The 23,753-nt window shown below is 37.6% G+C and overlaps 1 protein-coding gene across 7 annotated transcripts in view; it reads left to right on the forward strand.

Annotated features, from left to right (window-relative positions):
- Positions 1-23,753, forward strand: part of CDC14B (cell division cycle 14B) — a 97,094-nt gene that overhangs the window by 42,333 nt on the left and 31,008 nt on the right. For all 7 annotated transcript variants that reach the window (XM_074363039.1, XM_074363035.1, XM_074363033.1 and 4 more), the window contains exons 4-7: positions 581-673; positions 12,881-12,957; positions 18,565-18,631; positions 20,789-20,851. In XM_074363039.1, the coding sequence (XP_074219140.1) occupies positions 581-673; positions 12,881-12,957; positions 18,565-18,631; positions 20,789-20,851 (300 nt within the window). The remainder of the gene's footprint in view (positions 1-580; positions 674-12,880; positions 12,958-18,564; positions 18,632-20,788; positions 20,852-23,753) is intronic.

The following is a 23,753-nucleotide window of genomic DNA, read 5'->3' on the forward strand; positions in this document are numbered from 1 at the left end:
AGCAACACTGCAGAAGGACCCACTGACACTCGTGGGTTATCTCTGTATCTTCCTCTTCACCCCACCCCTCCCTACCCCATTCACTGTCCTGATTTCTTACAGAATGAATTACCTTTGCCCATTTCTGTACCCTTTTATTTTGATTTAAAGGTTTTGGGAATAGATTTTCAGACAGTAGGGAAAGGAAAGAAAAGATCTCTCTTAACCTTTTCCAACTTTTTATATATTCTTCCAGAGATATATACTTGGAGCATATATCTGTTCCTGTCTCCTCTCCTACTCTTTTTTCTTAAAAATTGAAGTATAGTTGATTTACAGTATTACCTTAGTTTCAGGTATCTCATCTCCTACTCTTTAATGGTGCATTCATTTTACTCCAAAAATATACCTTTTCTGGGGAGGTACATGGTACTTCAGGGTATCAAAGCTAATGTTTAAAGAAAAAGCCTTGCTAGTATGAATACTTGGCCATTGTGAGATTTGGAATTTATTTTAATCACAAAGTTTAATCACAAAATCATAAAGTTTTAGAGAACTTGAAATTAAAAGCAAACACTAACAGCTGTTTATCTTTATGCAGTCCATTACAATGATGAGGAAGAAAATTATTCATTTTACTGGCCCTGATCAGAGAAAACAAGCCAATGCTGCTTTCCTTGTTGGATGCTATATGGTAAGTATTCAGCTACTTTTCAGTTGCGTCAGGGAAGACGCAGACAACAGTGGTGCTTTACATTTGGGGTTGGAATTCGGAAATTACTTTTTCTAAGCTGTCCTGGTTTCTTTCCAGAAAGAACATGTTTTGCTTTTTTTAAAAAAAATGGACCAACTGGAAAAGGCTTTGGAGGAAGGGGTATGAGGGAGAGCTCTGTACCTTCTACTCAGTTTTGCTGTTCTGAACCTGAAAAGTGCTCTAAAAAGTCTATTTTTCTAAAAAAATTGACCAGCTCGCATGAAAACCTTTTTATATGTCATGGCACTTAAGGTTAGAAAATAATGCGCCAAAGCTATGCTTTTATTAATTCATGATCCATTTAGTAAAGTGGTAAAAGGAGAGTCAGGACCAATAATTAATTTAAAAAAAAAGCGTCAAAAGTATGTCTTATGAGGTAGGAGCGCTTTATAATTTGAATACAGGCCATTTCCCCCTAAGGTGTGATTCTAAACACAGGTGGCAGGAGGACTAGGCATGTGAGTCTTCTAGGAAAATGGGTCACATGCTACGTAGATTACATACGGTATTGAGTGGTTGGTCTGTTTGGGTCATTGGAAGTGTGCGTTGGAATTGCCAGTATTTCCGTGAGTTGTGAATTTCACTTATTTGTAAATATCACGGAAGATATTTGGTTTTTGAGAGTCAAATTTTGTCTGGCACCCAGTGCATCCATCCTCAGGAGTACCCAAGTAACAGTCGTCCTGAGTAAGCTAAAGGCTCCTCAAGAGTGGTGCCCCTCATTTTTCTGGTGGTGTGGAAGCTAGCTACTCTGTTCAGTGCAGAAGAATGTGGAGTGGGTATTTCTTCCACTCACACCCATGGCAGGTGTCATAGTTAATGTAGATAAAAGAAGATTGCGTTTCAGAGTTCTTGAGGTAAGTTCTTTTCTCCCCCTGCTTGCCACCTGCTACTGTCATGTTTTCTTTTAAAATCGCTTTTCTGACACGGAGTTTGATAATCTGGAATTTACAATGATGAGAACAAAAGTTGGTGGTACTAGTTGAAACTGAAGTTCAACTAGTAACTAGTTGAAACCTCAAAATTGAATAGTTTCCTTTTCTGTGTTTAAGGTGTATGGTTAACAACAATGATTAAGGCCTATGGGGGGGTTTGTTTTGTATTTGTGCTCACAAAAGTAATTGAGAAAAATGTTCCTGAGATAACTAAGTTTTATTATCATCTCTGAATGTATGAAAAAGAGGTTGTACATTAGGTCTCTTAATATTTGAATTCTTAAGCTTACCCAGATGGAGTATTTATGTTTGTTTTTTGTTTTTTGTTTTTGTTTTTGTTTTTGTTTTTGTTTTTGTTTTTGTCATGTCTCGTATTTATTGTGCTTAGCAGCAAAAATCCTGAGCAGGGGTGGAAAGAGCCTATGCAGGGTCCCAAGGAAAAGAGTATGGGGAGGTGGCTGTTTTAATTGGGGCATTTGGTCCCGTTCCTTGGCCAGTTACTAGGGAGGGGAACCCTGAGGATTAGTGTAAATCATGACAACTTTGCAGGAAAACGGATGCAGCCAGAATCCTGGTGTTCATAAAATATTAAAGGGAACCCTGGAGAAATGGCCCTTGGTGTAACAGTGAAAGTCTTTACACTGCCCAAGGGAAAGTCTGGATGGCTGGAGCAGTTCCAACTACATGCTCCTGAGCAGAACACACAGAGCTCTGCCTGGGCTGCTTTGGGCTCAGTCATTTGTCTCTGGTCAGATGGGATGTCCCTAAGATGGTGGGGTCTTGAGGAGCCAGATAGGGTGACTTCAGTGTGCAAGAACCCCTTAGAGGATGGCTGTGGGCATGGTGGGAGCCAGGGGTTGTCTTAGAAACAAAACACTTGATAATTTTCTAAATAAGAGATCTCTCTTTTTAAATCTTATTGCTGTTTGTTTTTTTTTTCAATTGAAGTACAGTTACAGTGTGTCAGTTTCTGGTGTGCAGCACAATGTCCCAGTCATGCATGTACATACATACATTCGTTTTCCTTTTTTTTTTCCATTAAAGGTTGTTACAAGGTATTGAACATAGTTCCCTGTGCTGTATACAGAAGAAACTTTTTTTAAAATCTATTTTTTATATAGTGACTAACATTTGTAAATCTCAAACTCCCAAATTTATCCCCTCCCACCCCCTTTCCCCGGTAACTGTAAGATTGTTTACTATGTTTGCAAGTCTGTTTCTGTTTTGTAGATGAGTTCATAGTGTCCCTTTTGCTGTTGTTTTTTATAGCTAGTGAAAAAGCAGTAACTCCTTGGCATATTGATTGAAAATTTGTTAGCATATCCATTCCCAGTTTGGTGCTGGCCTTTTGACTTTGTTTATGGTTGTATTTTGGCATGCAGACGTTTATTTTTCTATAGTTAATGTATTTTAGATTTAGAAATCCTTCCAGGATTTTACACTCCCAGGTTAGCACTGATTTGATTGGTTAGGAAAGTGCCAGGGAAGCAATTAGGACTAGAGTTCATTCCTCTGTTCAGTTAGAAGCCAGCTTGGCAGGAGGATTACATCTTTTGGCTGTAACGAATATCTTTGTAGCCATGACTGGCCGGCTAACGCAGGAGCAGAAAAACTTCTAAGAAACGGAGATTTATTAATAGTAGCAAAGGAATGTCAAGATATAATAAGGCTATCCCCCAAGATTAAACATCAAAATAGAAGTAAGTAAGGGTTTGATCTGGTTGAAGTCTGTTGAATCCTCTGGTTAAAGATTTGTAGAGATGAGTGAAAACTCCCTAAAAATTGATCTTCAAGCCTGATAACCTTTTTCTGGAGTTGTTTGAGGAGTTCTGGCGATAATAAGGCTTTTTGGTGACTGACTTAGAGGGTGGTGTAGTGATGCTAAATCACAAACAAAAACTCTGGAGAAAGAACTATCAGGAAGGAAGTGTTCCAAATGGACTGACTCTCTTTATCTGTCCCTTTAAATTCTGGACCTGGGAAAGGAATTGTATGCTTGTGGGCTCAAAAGGACCTAAAAGGGGGCGTGAGAGGGTGTGAGAATCAAGTGTTAGTAATCCTATTTATTTTTAAAACAGAAGAGGTTAGGCTTTACAAATGCTTCAAATACTCAAATGCTTAAAATAGGATTGACATGCCCATGCTTATTTAATTCTTTTGTCGGGCGGTCAGGCGCCATCTGTGGTATCAGAAGTGAGAACAGTTTAACTGTTCATTTGTTTTCAACGTATTTCCATGCCTTACAGTTTATGTGGTCTGGTAAATGAATTTGCTAGTTGTTTTGAAATGGTAGATTCTTGGGTAACCAATCAGGATGAAACTAAACATCTTTCTGTACCACTCACTGTAAAAGGGTTAAAGAACATAAAAGATAACAGAGTTTTTTTTTTTTTTTTTCCAAAAAGATAAGTGAACTGTATCATTTTACGAAAGGACTAAGTTTGCTATCCTGTTGAGATAAGTCAGTGTCTCTTTGCTAGCCAGACTTTGGGGTGATGCTCCTTGACCTGTCATTTCAAGTAATGGTGAAGTTCTAAGTGGAAAAGTAAGTGCCTTTCAAAACACATTCACGATTGAGAGAGTATTTCGAAAATAAAAGTTTGAAAGTCTGTTCTGTCATTTTGTCATTTAAATAAAAGGTCATGTACAAAACCGATATTTATACCCTTGAGAAATTTAGAAAGATTTCTTCTAAAAAGTACTTTTTATATTTATAGAAGCAGGATATATGAACCAGTACAGGGTTTATCACCCGATTTTTTTTTTTTTTAGTCAGTGATCTCTTCTTTCATTTTATGCTTGTTTTATCATCTTTATACCCAGATTATAATCATATTTCTCAACTGACGCAAAATTTCCAAACCAGTGTCTAATCCAGGACCATTCCTTGCATGGGGTTGTCGTGTTCTTAGACTCTCTCGCACATGGTCCTTTTTTGTGAACACTGATTTATGAAGAGACCAGACCTGTTATTGTAGAAAGTTCCACCTGTTGAATTTCTCTGGTTTCTTCTTTATTGTATTTTTCACTCGTCTCTCCATTCTTTGTATTTCTTGTGAGTTGGAAGTTGTATCTATAACCTTGTGCATTAGTAATATGTGTTGCGTCACATCAGAAGGCATATAATACCTAAATGACCGTTAATGGTTATTAGGTGCCAGCTGTCACGTCCCTTCAATGTACTGTGTTCTCCTTATGAATTAAGCATTCTGTGTGGTATTATTTTGAAACTGTTTGTATAATCAGTTCCCCTTCAGTCGTGCATCTTAGTGTTTTAAACAATTGATCATACTTGCCCGAATCAGTAATTTTATTACGCTTTCAGTATAACATCTTTCTAATTATGTCACTCCCCCGTAATTTATTAGCTGGCTTACTCTTATGGGGGTTGAGCTGTCCCTCGTTCAGCGGGGGCTCTTTGGTTACCCTGAAACCAGTTTTCCTACTGAGAAGGCAGAATGAATGTCCGTTTCCCTTTAATTGGTTTTCAAAGTAAAGTATTATATTGATAGCCACAAAACAAAATTTTATAACCTGCTTCGAAATCATCTAAATAATGTTTCAGTGGGTTTTTTTTAACTCATTTGCTAATAAACATTTTTAAAAAGTGCAGCAGTTTCCCAAGTTTTTAACATCTGATTAGCATTTAGGAAGTTGGAAATTCACTAACCAAATGTACATCATTGCTGGATGGGATAAAAAAAAATGAGTGTAATCATTCCTGCATTTGCATTTACATATTATGGTAATGTATCTTTTTAAGTTATAGCACCTGTTAAAAATCAAGAATTGAAATGGCTGAACTTACAGCTAGACTTCTAAATCAAGATTTTTAAAAAAATGAAGCATATCAATCCCATTAACTGTTAAATGTATTAATATTTTAGTGAGCGAAGGGTTTTTTAAGCACAATTACAATGTATAATTCATATTAGAAATAACTGTCACTTTATCTTGTTCCTTTTAATTTCTTATGTGTATACTTTATAATGGTGATGTGTTATTACACTAGTAGGTGCAAACGTTAATTTCTAGTGGCTAAACAGTTATTTGAAAGAGACCATTGTATGATGGATGAAGTTTAGGGATTTAGGTTCAGATTAGCTTTTAATTTCAACTTGGTAGAGTATCTGGTACAAATTAAGCATTTACAGAATGTCTTTCTCTTTCTTGATTTTGTCTGCCATTATTACACCTTAAATCTACTTCTTATATTAAGAAAATTGTTACCATTCTGTCTGAACAGTAATCAACTTTGGTTCCTTACATCTTACTGCCCCAGCATTTATATTCTCCTGCAGATATACAGTATTTTGCTCTTCCATGGGTTAAAAGGACTTTTGAGGGCTTGCCTGGGAAATTAACCATTGTTTCTAACATTTTTCTGTGGTTAAAGCATTCTGAGTATAAAATAAATGACACAAGCAAACTGCTGGTACATAATTTGCAAATTAGCTTTCCTCTGATGTGTAATAGACTAGACAGAGTTAATTGCGGTAACATACAGACTCCCTGTTCAGAATGCATTACTCTATAATATTATTTTTTCATTTTAAGCAATTTGTATAGCCTTTGGAATGGTTTACCTTGTAAACGTTTATATTGAAAATTATGATACTAATTAAATTCTAGGAATATATTCAATCTGTGAGGAGAATCCTAAATTGCACTGAATTTGAGATTGCTTCAACAGTTATGGTAAGAGCTCAGGGTCTTACTTTGCTATTCAACGACGCTGTTTTGAACCTGTGTTTCACTTTTTCTTAATGATTTGACCATTTGGACTCCGAGGAGTCAATGCTGGGTTAAGGTGGCTGCAGGGTGAGGGGATCGGACGAGAATTTAAGACAATGGGAGGAGAGGGGGAGAATCTGGAAACTGTGGGTAAGAACCCAGTTCAGCAAACAGCAGACTAGACAGAACATCAGAGACAGGAAGACAGAACCAGGTGGGATGGCCAGTCTTTGTAAACACCCAGCCCTGGGCCAGCACCCTTCCTGGGCATCTGTGACAGGCAGGGCAAACAGCAACCGGGCAGATGTAAATAGCAACCAGGTACCAAGAAGCTTGCGGCGCAGCAGAGCTGCAGAAAGGGGGCAGCGTGGGCCCCTGCTGTCCGAAAAGGCCCCATGGTGGGGGCACCTGGCTGTTGCCATCATCATTCATCACGACTTTACTTCCCTTTTCACCTTGCTGGGCCTAACTGACATTTCAGCTGCCGGTGAGACTTGCTAAGAGACTTGCTAGCTGCTGTTAATTAACCTTGGGAAAGAATAAAGCAAAGTGGCCCCTCTGGCCATGTGTGATCTTTGACTACAGAGCCGTTCAGCTGTCTGCAATTCTCCGTCCCATTCTTATTTCAGACTTGCTTTACATGGCATGGTTTCTTATCTATGAATAAGGCTAGCAGCAGGACCTCTCCCATCGGGAGCAAGCAGTGTGATCTTAGGTGAGCAGTTAACACCAGAGGTTGGAAAGTCGTAGCCTGCCAGCTTTATGTAACTCACGGAGTAGTTATAAATAGCAGTTTTTGTTTTTGCCAGTGTTTAAAAATTAGGAGCTTTTATTCTAAAAAAAAGAAGAAATCAAGATTTTTTTTCCTTTGTCTTACAAAACATTTCTGCCACTCACATCGTATATCCATGTGCATTTGTACCCCAAATCAAGTCCTTCACATTTATTAGCTGTCTGGCCTTGGTAGAGATGTGTTTGCTATTCCAGACTTCCAGTTTCCTTGTGTCTAAATCGAGCATCATTATACCAACCTGCTGGACACATAAATAAAAGTAATTTGAAAAGTTCTAACTATTGAACTATAAGGCCATAGGGTTTTTTTTTTTTTTAAGTGATTCAGGATTTATTTTTTTCCTTGCTAGTATTTATGTAGAAGCTGTGACAAGGATTTTATCTTCTTTACTTACCATATAAAATTGTTTATTACATGTACTCTTTCCCCTGTTCATCTTTTTTATTCAGCAGTTGGATCTTTAAGCCTGTTTCCAACCTGCATTGATTCATGAACATTCTGTTGTTAATCTGGAGAAAGTGATTTAAAAAAAAAAAAAAAAGATCAGTCAGGTTCTTGGCATAGGGATGACTGTGTCATCTGGCCGATGTAAAAATATTTAAATACCAGAAACATTGTGACATTTCTCCATGAAGAGTATTTGAAAATAGTCTACTGGTTTATTCGGTTGCCACATTTGTTGTTGGAATTTAAATACCCTTTGTTATTCTTAACTCTCATCTATGGTGACTTGTGTAATGTTTTGGTTTTTAAAACTATACCAAAGGCTTCTATAAGTACCCAGATTAAACTTCAAAACGTTCTGCATAAGGATAAGAATGAGAAGCACGTGTCTGAATAACTGGGGTTTATTGCTTGAGACCTGACTTGTCGGAATTGAAACTATACACGATCAAGTTGTGACCCGTTTCAGTTCCCTAGTTCATCACTCAGCAAGCCTCGCCCAGGTTTGGAAACACAGAGCAGTAATCGAGGATCAGAAGTTTTCCCAGGGGCTGGGTTAGGCAGATGGTCATTTTTTAATGGGAATGGTGAGAGTCCTAGAAATGGCTGCAGTACTGTTCAACAGAACAAAGCAAAACAAAACCCCCAAACCCCATAGAAGACAAAACCAAAAAAACCTGTATTGTGACTTCTCAAGTATTTACTGCCCCAGTATTTCATTTTTCCTGTGAGATTGCCCTTTGCTCCTGCAAAGAGATTCCTTACCCGGGAGAGAGACAAAAGCAAGTTCTCCTTACTGATGCTCCCTAAGCCGTGGGGCTTCCTTACCTTTCCATCTGTGCACTTGTCACATTTTTTAAAAATTTATCTACTATCTACAAACTGAGATGATCAATTACTGTTTGCTGTGTTATATCCACTGCCGCCTTGCAGAACCCCCCATCACTTAGTGACTTAAAACCACACCTAACGCTGTCTCAGACAGCTTCTGTGGGGAAGGTGTTTGGAAGTGGCTCACGTGGGTGGGTCTGCTTCTGGATCCGCCTGGGCCGCCGTCATCTGAAGGCTTGACTGGGGCTGGAGGGCCCACTGCTGAGATGGCCCGTTTACACGCCTGGAAAGTTAGCACTGGCTGCTGTTCCTCGCTTCCTGGGCTGCCCGAGTGTCCTCACAAAACGACAGCTTGGTTCACTTGGAGTGAGGGTTCCTAGAGACAGCAAGGTGAAGGCCACAATGTCTTTATGATCAAGCCTTAGAAGTCACACTCTGCCATGACTGCAGTCAACATCCTGTTGTTTACACCAGGGCGACCTATTCATTGAGGGTGGAAATACCAGGAGACGAGCATCCTTGGAGCTGTCCTGGAAGCTGGCTGCCACAGCTGTTTAATATCTCTTTTGTTGTTTTATATGTTTAGACAGCAGTGTGGGGTTAGAGTGGCCATTACTATATCTATCTATTATCTATCTATCTATCTATCTATCTATCTATCTATCTATCTATCTATCTATCATCTATCTGTCTGTCTGTCTGTCTGTCTATCTATCTATCTATCTATCTATCTATCTATCTTCTCATGAAACTGTACCAGAAGAATCTGAGAAGCACATACCTTCCAGATTGCCAGGAACACAGTGAAGCATCATATATTGCATTGATTTAGAGTTTACTAATTTGAGAATTTGGTTAATACAGGAGCCATTTCAATGGTTCTTCTCAATGAACAAATTTGTCATAATTTTATTGGGGAAGGGCTTTTGACTAGGGAAGGTGACTGGGTGTAAAATTAAAAATTCTAAATTATTAGCAAACATTTTTTTCACTGATTATGTGTCTTTTAGCAATTTGGGCTGCTATAACAAAATACCAGAGACTGGGAGTTGGGAGTCTTAGAAACAATAGAAGTTTATTTCTTGTAGTTCTGGAGGCTTGGGGCCCAGGAACAGGGTGACAGCATGGCCTGGTGAGTGCTCTCACGTGGCGGGAGGACCTGCTGATCTCTCAGGAGCCTCTTCTATACGACAGTAAATCCATTCATGAGGCTCTGCCCTTATGGCTGACTACCTCCCAGAGGCCCCATCTGCCACGACCATCACCTTTTGGGGGTTAGGATTTCAGCATAAGAATTTTGGACGGGACACAAATATGCAGACTGTAGTGTTATGTAAATAAACTTATTCTGAATCTGTAAATTTCCTCCAGCTTATCTCATTGTGCCTAAAATATCTACAGGCATTCCCCAACTGAATTTAAGAATTACATTTTTTAAAAGTTCATCACCTATAATCTATATAGCTATGTAATATATATCATACAGCTGTATGTCTACATACCAACAATGAAAAAGAATACAGAAACAAATATATGTATGTATACATATGACTGAAACTTTATGCCGGCCACCAGAAATTGACGCAACATTGTAAACTGACTATACTTCAGTTTAAAAGAAAAAGAAGTTCATCACTAGGAATTTAGATTTTGATTTTCCATAGGAAAAAATGTTACTTTGTTCTTGTGTTCTTTGAACTGAACTTGTATTCCGAGGCAAACCCACAATTATTTAATGTATTAGACTATTTTTGTTTTGAATGTTAGAAGGGAATAATAACATTGCAATTTTAGTAATTAAAGGTAAACCAAAGAACTGCAGTCTTTTTGTTTGTTTTTGTGTCTTTGTCAGTTTACAACTTGTGTCAATTTCTGGTGTACAGCACAGTGCTTCAGTCATACATATATTCCTTTTCATAATCTTTTTAACTACAAGTTACTGCAAGATACTGAATATAGTTCCCTGTGCTGTACAGTATAAACTTGTTGCAACCTCAGTCTTGAGTCGGAAAATTATCTTCCACCTGGTGCTTAAGGAAAAATTTATATAATTTGAGAGAAGGTCCTATGAGAAATTTAGGGGAACTCTGAAAGAGATTTCTGGATTTCATTTAATTAATTTATTTAAATTATGTATATATACACATACATACATAAATGAATCAAACCATAATCTCACCCTCATTGGCCTCAAAGTATTTTTTAAAATTTATTTTTTATTTTTTTATTATTATTATTACTTTTGGTAATAGGAGTATTTTTTGGAAGGGGTCTGCTAGAAGGTCCTAAAATAGAATGGAAAAAAGAAAAGGCTTTACTAATGTTATTCAGCAAGTCTTAGAAAAGAAAAGAAGCAGGTTGGAGACTAGAGGAGAGTGGGTAAATTTAGAGAAAAAAGGGAGGAGGTTTAATTTAAAAGACTTGTTTTTATTAAGAGAACTGTTACAATCTTTTCCCAAATTAGTAGTAATATAGTAGAAAGTCATTTGATAGGTTGATGCTTAAAAGATCTAAGTGTAGATTAAATAATATATAGACAAATATAATATGTTGAGTGTGATTATAGATGATCTTGATTAATTAATTCATGATAAACTACAATCTTATATGAATCAGTAATATTGCACTTGAAAATTTGTTTGATACTAGATAACAAAGCCATTTCTTTGTTCTTGGAATTGATTGTTCTTTGTGGATGTGGGTTTGAATGCTGCTCTAGGTAAATCAGTGGTAGAGGATTCTGTATAATTGATTATAGTTTTGTATTATTCTTAGAGTAAATGGGATGATATTTTCAGAAACAGGGTAAACACTGGGAAAATTTTCCATTTATGAGTCTTAAAACAGAAAATTGGTAAAATGCCTGCGGAAGCTGGGTCAACTGCGACAACTTGTCTTATTCGGATATGTCCTTCTGAGTTTCAGAGACTCTTGCTGGGTCTTTGATTTCTATATATATATATATATATTTTTTTTTTTTTTTGTAGGGAGGAGGTAATTAGGTTTATTTATTTAGTTAGTTTTTTGTTGGAGGTAGTGGGGATGGAGCCCAGGACCTCATGCGTGCTAAGCATGTGCTCTACCACTTGAGCTATACCCTCCCCATAATTTTTCTTAATCCAATTGTATCTTTACATTTATATCAACCTTTCATCAATTATCTTAAAGTTTCCTAACTATTATAAATAGGTTTAAGTTCAGTGAATTAAACATTCCGTCAGAGTCTGTCTATAATATATGAACCAGGAGTTACAATGAAATGTAAGACGTGGGTCCCCACTTCAGAATGTTCGCAACTTGGTTGAAGAAACAGCTCGTATGTATAAAGTTAAGTGATGGAGATTAAAAGTTTGTAATTAAATTTTTTAGTGATTCCTTTTTACTAGTCAATATTTAAAATGTATTCTACCTCAAAGTAAGCTTTAGAATTGAATCCTAATTTTGGTAATAATATGAGTGGACTCTTCCACCTCCATCTATGGGTGGAAAATGCCTTGCTGGAATTTGGAATGCGGGTCAGAAAGTCCCGCAAACCTAATTGCGGCGGGGGGATGACTTATTTAGAGGGATGACAGTGGAAGTTCTCAAACTCCAGGTTTCTAGAACGAATTACCTGTGAGGAGGAGGAAGGGGAGAGAATGAGACTGGTAAAATATTTCTGCATTCCTGGGCATGAGAAGACAGCAGAACAACATTTATAAACTGGTGAGAGCAAAGGACTGCCGACCTGAAATTGTATGTACAAGTCCGTAAATGTCAAGGCAGAACACAAGATACTTTGGAAATGCAAAGAATTCCAACTATGGCCCCCAAATGCTAATGAATCTGCTTGAAGTAGTCTACCAGCTGGAAATTGAAGCATGACATAGTTCTGAAGATAAAAGCAGCAAGTGACAACAGGAAACAAATGCAGTTTTATAGGAAACTTGTACAACATTATTAGTTGTTAAAACGAAATGGATGGAGTTCATCAAAATCTTCGTTCTGCTTGCATGGTCCTCTCATCCTCATCCCAGTCCCAGTCTCAGTCCATCCCCTACTGCCATCTCCCACACACCTCTTTCCTGTCATTTCAGCGGAGTTTTGGAAAGGAGGTGAGCTTGAAAGCGCGTGCTCAGTGTGCCATCTTGATTGAGCAAATCTCTTCCTAAAATGTTCCACTTCTTACCACGGAAGATTGTTGTAAAAAGTTACTGGTCAGGGCTCTTGCTGCAAGCAACAGAAACCAGCTGTGGCAGCAGAGTTAGACAGACAGGGAATTCACTGAGGACAGCAGGTGGCTGACAGGGTCCTTGGGAAGGCTGGGGAAACAGGTTCAGTTGATTGGCTCGAAATTGTACAGAGCTTTGCAGTGGCGGTACTGTCTTCATTTTGAAGTAAATTGCCTTTTTCTTCTCTCTTCAAATGTAGGTTATATATTTGGGGAAAACTCCAGAAGAAGCGTATAGAATATTAATGTTTGGAGATACAGCCTATATTCCTTTCAGGTAAATATAAGAATGTTACGGCAGATTCGTTTAATCAGGCCCTTGCTGGATGTATCTTGGTTTAGATGTTTCTGGAAAGAAGAACTGATAAATAGTCATTTTGCGGTGGGTACAAATACCACCGTATTAGGCTACCCAGCAGTGATGCTGTTGACATTCTGTTGCAGAGGGGTTGTCCCGTGTACTGCAGATGTTTAACAGCATCACTGGCCTCTGCCCACTGGATGTCAGTAACACCCTCACCGCCCCGCCCCCAATTTAATTTATGAAAACCAGAAACGTCTCCAGGCGTTGCCAGATCTCCGTGGTGCTGGTGCTAGTGGTGAGTTGGTCCTATATGAGTGGTGAGAACCACTCCCACTGATGGAAACTGCTTTGTAAAATCAGTTGAGAATCCTGGAATGACAGTACTCAGCTTAGTGCTCTGAAGAGTTTTGGTCCTGAGGAGTTAAGAAGTAAGTTTTCCCAGTAATCACGAATTACTTCCGGAGCAAAAATGATGTTCCCGTTCCTAGGGACACAGCCAGCAGAAATAGTGCATAAGATATATTAATAATAATATATTGAGTACCACTACTTGAAAAAACAAATAGCTGTGTCATAGAGGCAGTAAATAAATAATGTCTTTATATAAATGCATGACATCCTCATCTCACAGTGACCAGGTGATTGTGTTGAAGATATTTTGAAAACACTTGTGGTTTTTTCCCCCCTTTAAGTCAAAGGAAGTTCTAAAAGTTTCTCTACCTATTTATCAAAGTACTTGACTTAGCGGTATAATTTAAATACTTGTATGGTGCTTAATGTATAATAAATGTGTGAAATGATTTTACTCATTGCATGCTGTATTAATAATTTCAAATACTGTATTATTCTTTCACCTGCAAATTCGTTAATAGTTTTAGGATTGTTGCATATTCCTTGAATGCCTGATTTTGAAGGTATGGCCTTGCCTTTAAAGGGTAAGGTTATGAACCTGACTTAATTGTGGACAAGTTTTGGGATGGGTCTCTCTAACCTTAGGCAGAATATCCTTCTTAAATAACTCCATAGGACCGTCCATAGATAGACTGCATTTATAGAGATTTTTTTTGTGAGGACAGTCTGCAGAGTTCAGTATTTACTGAACAAAAGACTGTATTTTAGTGATCTAGCCAGTTAGAAGAATTGCTTTGAACCCAGCATCACTGCCTTTCTTCCTGGCAAGTGGATGATCTTAATTATTCTTTCAGGTGGGTAGGAAGAGATCAAAGTTATTTTCTAATCTGGAGAATACTCCATTTTTCTTCTCAACTTACAACAGCAGCCATATACTTCCTTGAGAAGGAATGATGATACTTGTGGTCCCTGAGCCACATTGATATACAGTGATAATTTTGTTCTACAGAACTCTTCTTTATAACAGTAATCCTTTATAATAGTGCCATTCTTAACGTTTATAACACTAGGTCCTGAAATAGGAATAAGCTTCCACATTTCACATAATCTAAGAAAGGATCCACGGAACATTGTTGGTGCAAGAGAGGTTTTGTGTTAATTTAAACACAGGGGTCAGAAATAGAATGCATGTTGTTTACTGCCATACCTGTGTTTAAATTACCGAGCACTGTGAAAATGAAATTAGTTACTTCTGGTCCCAAGAACAAAAATTAGTAATTCTTTAAAAAAACAGAACTGAGCTAGAAACAGTTCAGGTTTGTGATATTTGAATCTCTTCAGTCATTGATGCCAGGTATTTGATTTATCTAAAGCATAAAATTTGGCTTGTGAACTAGTGCCAGCCTGTGAGCTTTTTGTTACCAGCCTATGATAAGTATAGGAACTGAGAGTAAGATCTTAGAGAAGTGTTGGCAATTAATAGAGTATTTTTGTGTCTGTGGAAGCAAATGCTATAAGAATGTAGGCTTGTGTTTTAGGCGTTTTTTTTTTATTCCATTTTTCTAATTCATTTTTATTTACAAAAATAAGATTATTGCATTATTGTGGGTATGTAATAGTGCAATGTTATTATTTACAAAAGTATTAGCCTTTGGCAGATTTAAAAATCCAACGCTTCATTACATTTTACTGTTCTATGAAATAGTATTTGGAACAGTTCTTACTAATTAAAAGTAGGCCGATCAGAATTAATAAAGCCTGAAAATGTTTTGACAGAAATTCCACTACAGTCTTTTATCCTTGCCACTTCAACTGCACGGAATCAATGTAACTGCTAACAGAGTGTTGTTAACAAAGGATTGGGCAAGAATAGCATTCATTTATAGTTAATAGCTTCTTTATGCACCATAGGAGTATGTGATTCAATTTAATTTAACTGACATGTAATTCTTCAACCCTGAGTTTTAAAATGTGTGTCTACGTATGTATGATTTCTTAATGAGTTAGACTGGATATTTCTCTGCCTGTGTAAATGAAAAAACAGTATAAAATATGGTTCCACATTTTCTTAATACCTTGGGATCACTGAAAAACATGTATTTCTGTTCTTTAGTGTTGCCTGTGATCCTCTTTTGCCTCTTAGTTGATTTTTTTCCGTCTCTATTCTCTATTTTCTTGAGAGAGAGAGAATTGCATGGTTGCTAATAGCTTGGCTGTTCACATCAGATGGGAGTTTGACTCTCAGGTCTTCCACTAATATCTGAGGTTCTCTACAAACGTGAGCCTTGGTCTCTTAGTCTATAAACGGGAACGACAGTAATTCACCCTAATGAGATGCGAGGATTAAGTAGCTTCCCGCACAGGAAACACTTGGTGTAGTGCCTGGTCCTTAGCTAACATTTGCTGCACATACCTATTTTTTCTTTTTCAAATTCACATATAACTTACACACAGAAACCCCACGACTCCTATGTATACAGCACGGCAGACATTTACATGTTTGTATGTAACTACCATCCAGTTCAAGATACAGATCATTGTCAGCCCCCATGAGGATTTCCTTTGATCCCCGCCCCTTTCCGATGGTTTTTCTTACCTTTGAACTTTACGTAAGTAGAATCATACAGCGTATATTTTTGCAGAGCTGGGAGCTAGCTTTTTAAGTACATAATGTCTGTGAGGCTTATCCATGTGATGGCACGTATTAGTCGTTTGTCCTGTTTTTATTGCTTTTGTGTAGCATTCTATGAATATACCACGATTTATTTGTCCATTACCCTTTTGATGGATTCTTGGGTGATTTGCAGTTTGGGGCTATTATGAATACAGGCTGCTATGAAAACTTGTTTTCTTAGTGTTTGGCATCGTTGTGCAGTTTCTAAGCAGTGCTCCTTTATTGATTCTCACCTGCTTTTTCAAGTTTGTTAAATGATCTTAGTGATAAAGTTCCGCCCACAACAAAGACTTACATCCACATTTGTAGCTGCTGCAGCTCTGCCGTTCGGAAGAAGTCTGTTTGGGTAGGAGGTGTGGGTGTGTTTAAAGTTGGAGGTGTTAATGAAATAAACATAAGTGAATAAAGAAAGATTCTTGTCTAGTTAGATAGTGTGATGTATGAGGCAAAACCTTTATCCAAGCCCAGATCAAAGCTTGTCAAGTTATCACTGAATGGAGAAGGGCTTGACCCCCCCCCCCAAACAGGTAGGTCCTCAAAAAATATACATTGAATAAATGCATCGGGTTGTCACAAAAACTGAATCAACCTGTCTTCAACTTGATTGGAAGAGAATTATCAGTATATCAAGAAGACGGTGATCATAGGTAACAGGAGACCTGGTGAGAAACGTTGGAATGCAGTTTGAGAGTTCAGCGTCTTTCCACTGATAATTTTGATTTCGGTTTAGACTAAACTAGTTTATTTCCCTATTTTAGCTTCTCCATCTTAAAAACATTCCTTATTCTATGAAAAAAATTATTTGTACAGAACAAGTGTGTGTGTGTTGATTCTATAGGTCAGTGGTTCTTAAGCCTGAGCAAACATCACAGTCACCTGCGGGACCTGGCGCCACCCCTAGAACGGCTGTCTCCTAGGTCCGGGCATGGGGCTTGAGAATCAGCCTTTCTGGCGGATGGGGTTGACAGATGGGGTTAACGTGGGTGCTGCTTGCCCAGTGGGCACACTTCAGAACTTAACGCGGCAGATCATCTTGTTTTTCTCCTTCCTGAATATTGCCAAGAAGCTCTTGGTAAAATCATTTTCTAGGTTCCACTGAGACCTTTTCTAGCTTTCGGAAGAGCAGCTTTTAAATTCAGAAGCTTACAGGACAAAAATGGCATGTCGTAAGGCCCTGTGTCCAGTCCTCGTGAAGGCTGACATCTAACACACTGCAGTAATTCTAACCAATTCAGACAGTAACGTCTAAAACTCTTCGAGCTGAAAAGGATGCCCTTTCTTCTTTGTTAGTTTAATGTTGCTATAGTAGTCTACGTTCTTAAGGTTTGTACTGTATTTAAAAAATTTAAATGTACAGTGTAGTTTTTCAGGTAAATTACAGTGTGAAAACCCAACCAAGGCAGGTAATTAATCATGGCTCCAGTTGCAACCTGGTTCCTCACTGGGACCAAGTAAGTACCATTCAGTCAGGCACATTGTTCAGCTTGCCTGGAATGACCATAATTAATTTTATCTTGCCTAATTCTAAGCATTTTCACTTTGTAATGACTCAAGAGAGCCAAAAAGGAGAAGCAGGTGGGGATGGAGAAATAGCTTATTCTTCTGGACAAAATCTTGAGACGTTAACTACATTGAGACATTCGTAGTAAGATTACTGATAGGTGTTGATGCAGTATTGGCGGGGTTGTCTGTAACCTAGTTTAAGCAGTTCCCCAAGAGGAAAGTGATTCTACTAAAGGTAGCTGATGCCTTAGTTCCTGTGGTTTCTTTGGTACTGCTGTCCTTTAAGAACCAAAAAAGAATGCTTAGCATGCACGAGGTCCTAGGTTCAATCTCTGGTACCTCCTCCGAAAATAAACCTAATTATCTTCTCCCCACTGCTCTGCCAAAAATTAAAAAAAAAAAAAGAAACTGAAAAAAAAAAAAAAAAAAAAAAGGAACCAGGAAGAAGTTATCCAGTTAAATTGGAGAGGAACAAAATGCTTTTTAGCTTGCACCTAGTGTTTCAAATATTACCTTGATTTCCCAGTATTTTTCTCCTGCGTGGATGGAGATAAACGTGCACAGAAACTTACACCTCCCCACACCACGTATGTATACACAGGATCAAAAGGCAGTCTTTCCTGATACAGTTTATGTGGTGTTTTCCAGTTTGAATTAAAAAAAAAAATCAAATACCTTACCCTTTTTGGAGGGAAGAGTACATACTGTTGAGAAGTTGAACTCAAGAAGGAATTTCTGAAGCTCAACTATCAAAGCCAAAAGGAATCTAGAGAGATCATTTGAAATTTAGGATGTGGTCCTGTTGTCATTAATGGTCAACAATTATAAAACAGTGTCTACTGGCGTAGGTAGAAACTGCAGTAAAATTTATAGCAGTGACTTATCTTTTATTTAAAAACCAAAAGGCAAAAATTCTTCTTCTTTTTTTTTTTTTTGAGACTTGTCCTGTGCGTGTTTGATTTTTAAATTCTAATCAGCTTTGTCTTGAGATAAATGTACAGCAGAAAATTAAATTAACTGAGCTGTGTATTTCGATCCTTTTGGGATTTCAGAGATGCTGCCTATGGGAGCTGCAATTTCTACATTACACTTCTTGACTGTTTTTATGCAGTAAAGAAGGTAAGTGACTTGTAGGATGTGACGAGTGCTGTGCTGGAGAACTCAGGTACAGCCCGAGAAAAGTGAAGCCTTCGTCCCCAAAGATCTTCCAAGATGTGTATGATGTCAGAGGAACCCCATTTCCCCACCAACTTCAGAATGACACCAAACCAGAAAACAGATTATTCTGAATCTGAGTGCTTCTCTGCATGAGTTGAGGGAAAAGCCACCTGAACAACAGGAAACAATAAGAAACAGTTATGTAATTGAGTTCTAAATTCAGAGTTGGTTTTGAATGTGTTGTGATTTGTATGGAAAACAAGAAACAAATAGATGACTGGTTTCCTAGTTCTTTCTGATTCACCTTTTATGGGTCTGATTCCCGCAAATCCTGTTTACAACAGACATTTCTATAACACAGTAAGTGTCAAACACTTTGTTTTTGTATCTTCAAGCATTCAATTTCTAGTTCAACAGCAGAATTTGAATAGCCCAGTAATTTGTTACTAGGTTTTATATAAACCTAAGTAGGTCACTACTGCTTTGTCAGAGCTCTTTAAAAATAACTCCTGTGTTTTACAACCAGGGTTGCTTGCTGTCTTTGACTCCAGGGGACACCTTTCCTATCACATTCTAAATGAACAGGGTGCCCTGGGGTCGCATGATGCACCAGACCCTGGTTATAACACTTACTCCCTTATGTATATTGCTTGCATGTCAGGACAGCGCCAGAAATGACAGTTGTCAGTCAGGAGCCCTTGGATCAAATAAGCCTTCGACAACGTCTCAAGTTTTATGTGACTTGTCATTTTCAGAGGCAAAAGGGACCCAGGTTTACTTTCTTGTGTATTGAAACATGGTTGCTTTCTCAGAATTCTGACAGAAATGGTAAGGATTAAACTCAGAGAGCTATTTAGTGTACAGATTCAGAGATTAATTAATAAACCTTTTTTTTTTTTCCTGTATCAGGCAAAAAGGATGAACCTTAATTTAGGGGTTTGAATCCAGCGACTTTGCTTTTTTTCGTGCTATGTTAAGTTTCATTTAAGAGACTACAGCTTCTGATTTTCAATGTAGACATTTTTTCATTTGTAACTGATTTTGAATATTGCATATTTGAAACATCTAAAAATGTAATTATGTCTTAATTTTAGTGCTAATTCTAATAGGATCTTCTTATGAAATTCAAAAGAGAATAGAAATTCTCTGCAAACAGCATTTTATTGTATCATTCTCTTAGGACCATCTCTAGTCCAAGTATGACATATATTGGGTATTTTGAATTCAAAGGAATAAAAGTCATCATGGATTCCATCTTGGAATTAGAACTTAAATAACTATAGTTTATAAAAGAAGAGTCTTTTTGCTTGTTATTGTAGCCCTCTTATTTCTCATTCATATTTCAGTCGTTTTAAGTTTTGAAAACTGGGTTAACAGAATCACCCCTTTTGAACCAAGAATACGTTGTTGATCAAGAGTTCTTGCTTACATATTGTCTGGCTCAGTAAGCAGGAAGAACGCTTGTCAGAGGCCACCAGCTCATCCTTGTCTCAGAAAATAGATCCTCTTTATTTTGCTTTGCATGCTCTGCCGACTGCACTGCAGAGTGACACTACAGAATAGAAGAGGAAAATCTTACATATTTTTTTTTCTTATTGAAAGAAGGTTTTTTCCCTTGAAATTTTGAATTTTAGTGGTGGTCTCTGGGCTGTCTTTAGTATAGGAAACATTAATCTTTTACTCAACTGTTCAGAAGAATTTGAAAGTACAGATGTTTATGAAGTGTGTGGGATTTTGGGGGATAAGCTAACCCGTGGTTTCTCTCCTCTATGTTATTTATTTAGCAATTATTATATTGTGCATTATATTTGAAGCCTGAGTGGTGTTGATCTAATAAACTAGTAGGATTACTTTGAAGGCTTGATTATTTAGATCTTGCATGGATAGGATGATTGATGAATGGAAATAAAAAATAAAATTAAAGCAAATATTATTATAACTAATTTTCTTGCTAATGGAAACATTTAAAAGACTCTTGAAAACTGTTCAGTGGGACATAATCTAAATATAGTAATGTTTTCTGGGTGTGCCTCCTGATCGTTCTTATTAAGAAATTGGATTGGAAATTGTTTCCTTTTTTGCATCTTTGTTCTTAAAAAGCTTTCCTTTGGATTTTAGGCAATGCAGTTTGACTTCCTTAATTTCAACTCATTTAACCTTGATGAATATGAATACTATGAAGTAAGTTTTCAAGGATATTATTTTTAACTGCTTTATACATGTTTTACTTTCAGAGGTAATAGTCTTGTTTTTGAAAAAAATTGAACATGTGTTTAGGAAAAAAAGCTCAAGTCTTTATTCTCTTACTCTCATTTCTTGCAGTCCTGGTTCTTACTGATTTTTGCATTTGATACATCCTTACGGTGAATTAGTGTGCTCCTAGATATTTTTCTTTAATTTTTTGTTTAAATTTTTAATACTGTTGACTTTTATATAGCGATTGAGATAATGTTTGTGAAACCCTTAGCATTACGCATCTGATTACCTCTGGAAAATACCTGTTTTTATCATAACCTATTGTTTGTATGAAGTCAGGATACTTCTGGTTGCAAATGACAGAAGGTAAACACAAATGGCTTAAATAAAATGGGGAGATATTTATTGATTTACAGGAATAAGAAGTCCAGGAGCAAGTGAAACTTCATGCATGACCAGATTCAGGTACGCAGACACTCACCAGAAACTCGGCTGAAGCTAATTTTGTTCCGAGGCCAGCCCTTCCCAGTAGGAATAATGATGGGTACCGGCAGCTTTGATTCACCCAAACTCATTGGAAAAGAGCATCCCTGGTTCCGGCAGAGGACCCACCAGTTCTCTCATTGGCTTGGCTTAGATCGTGTCTCTGTCCCTGAACCAGGCTGTGTTTCTGGCGAGAGTGGGAAGTCAGTGGGCATAGAATACCCTGGCTATCCCAGGAGCGGGGATCTGGGGTCAGCCCCATCAGACCTTACAGACAGCAAAAAAAGGGAGATGCAGCGGGGAGAGAGTCCAGGCAGGCAAAACCACAGACGTCCTGTACATGTTTAATGGTTTTTTTTTTTTTTTTTTTTTTTTAAAGAATGAGTAATTTGATTCTACCATTCCACCCTCCAAGTAGATAATGAGTAAGATGCTATACTGAAAGTCTTTTCTGGGCAAGAATACTTGTGGAACCTTGGTTTTTTGTTTTTTTTTTTAATCCTGCTATAGTTACCTTGAGCAGACACTCTCATTAATAATGGAGTGATTCCACAGATGAAGGGCATTTTATGCAGTAGTGTCTTGAACCCTCAGATAACTACTCTTTCACAATCAAGTTATTGAAGTCACTATTATTTTGAACTCCTAGGTATATCTGAACTACTTTTTGATGAATTGGGTTACTAGTCACCATCAGTCATAACCCTGATGTACCAAAGGTGTAAAAGCATAGTGAATGATCCATTAGACCAACCCTACCTTGACTTCTCTGTAACAGCAATACATTTCTAAAGTACAGTGTGTATTTACCATCTTAACTACTGAGTATAACAGCACTTTTGTGCTTCTCCTTATAAAATCGAACATTTCTAATAAAATACACTTTCCCTTTTTAGATAAGCAAAACTACTAAAAACACCAGTTGGTGTTCCTTCAGTGTAGCACAGGGATGCCTTTGTGTGTGTGTGTTTTTGTTTTTGTTTCTGTTTTTATCATTATTATTATTATTTAAAAAATTTCTTTTGGGGGGGGAGGTAATTAAGTTTATTTATTTAATTAGTTTTTTAATGGAGGTACTGGGACTTGAACCCAGACCTCATCCATGCTAAGCACACACTCTACACACTTGAGTGTGTGTGTGTGTGTGTGTGTGTGTGTGTGTGTGTGTGTGTATTTTTAACCAGTGAGTAATATAAGTGCTAATTGGCTTCCTTGTCACTAATGCAGAAATTACAACATTGCTGGGGAGCAGCAGGGTCACCCACAAATGTCATTGACTTTCAGCAAAACTGCACTGAGACCCAGGGAACCGTTTAGGTAGCTACGGACCATGGTAGCGTTAGTCTCTATAGTGTATTTAGAAATTTTGGACTAGATTTTCATTGACTCCGTGGTGCCCATCTTTCCTGTTTTAATTTCTCTGAATTCAGGACGCATCTTACAATCTATGATGCCTGTGATTCAGTGAAATCTAATCACACACGTTTTCTTTTTAAAAAATTCCAACTTTCTGATTTTACTTCAAAATCAGAACACCTGGCATCACCTGTCCTCATTCCTGCTTACATCTTTTAACGTGGAAGGACCATCAGTTCCCTTGGCTGGTAGTTAAGTAAGTGGATTAGGGGTTACTTGCCTGGCTGGTAGATCTTCAGGCAATTCTTGGTTTACTTCTAACCTGTTCCTTGGTGCACATATACACACTCCAGTTGTAATGCTAATTGATCTTGTTTTTATGTTCTCTCCTTCCCCCTCATCAAGTGTTTCCCACTTCCTGCTTAAGTCTTTGTATATCCATTTCTATTGTTATTAAATTTCAACTCTGTTTATCGTTACAATAATTGTGGTAATAATTCAATCCAAGGGTCTTAACAATAGGAAGTAAAGTGCTTTCTATTTCATCTTACATTCATATTTTTTCTTGACAACATACTGTGATCTCAGTATACTTGTCGTTTTGAATTTCCTGATAAGCTTGGGGAAAATTTTTCATTGACCTTCTTATTAAATAGCTAGCAAAATGGTGGAAAGGTGTTTCTCTACAAATAAAAAGTAAATATCGAGAAACCAGGAACCTAAATAGGTACATTTTTTCCTCCTTTTTTCAAGAAGTCAAGATTGCACATATATCGAGAGCCAGTTAAGTCATTCGGGAAATCAGGGATGTTTCCAGATCTCTCAGAACAGAAAAGTTTGCTTTCTTATTACTTACCAGCAACTATATAAGAACTTACTTGGTTAAGATAACCAAAGTACTTAGGTGTGGTTTGGACAGCAGTGGTCAGCTGTGTTTTCCAAAGGCTGTCTCTTGATACCCGTGGGGGATTGATTCGAGTACCCACTGCGGATCAAGTGTCATAGTCAGCCTTCTGAATCCACGGATGGGGAACCTGCAGATACTGAG

This window comes from Camelus bactrianus, chromosome 4, assembly GCF_048773025.1.
Source record: "Camelus bactrianus isolate YW-2024 breed Bactrian camel chromosome 4, ASM4877302v1, whole genome shotgun sequence".
Classification (NCBI taxonomy): domain Eukaryota; kingdom Metazoa; phylum Chordata; class Mammalia; order Artiodactyla; family Camelidae; genus Camelus; species Camelus bactrianus.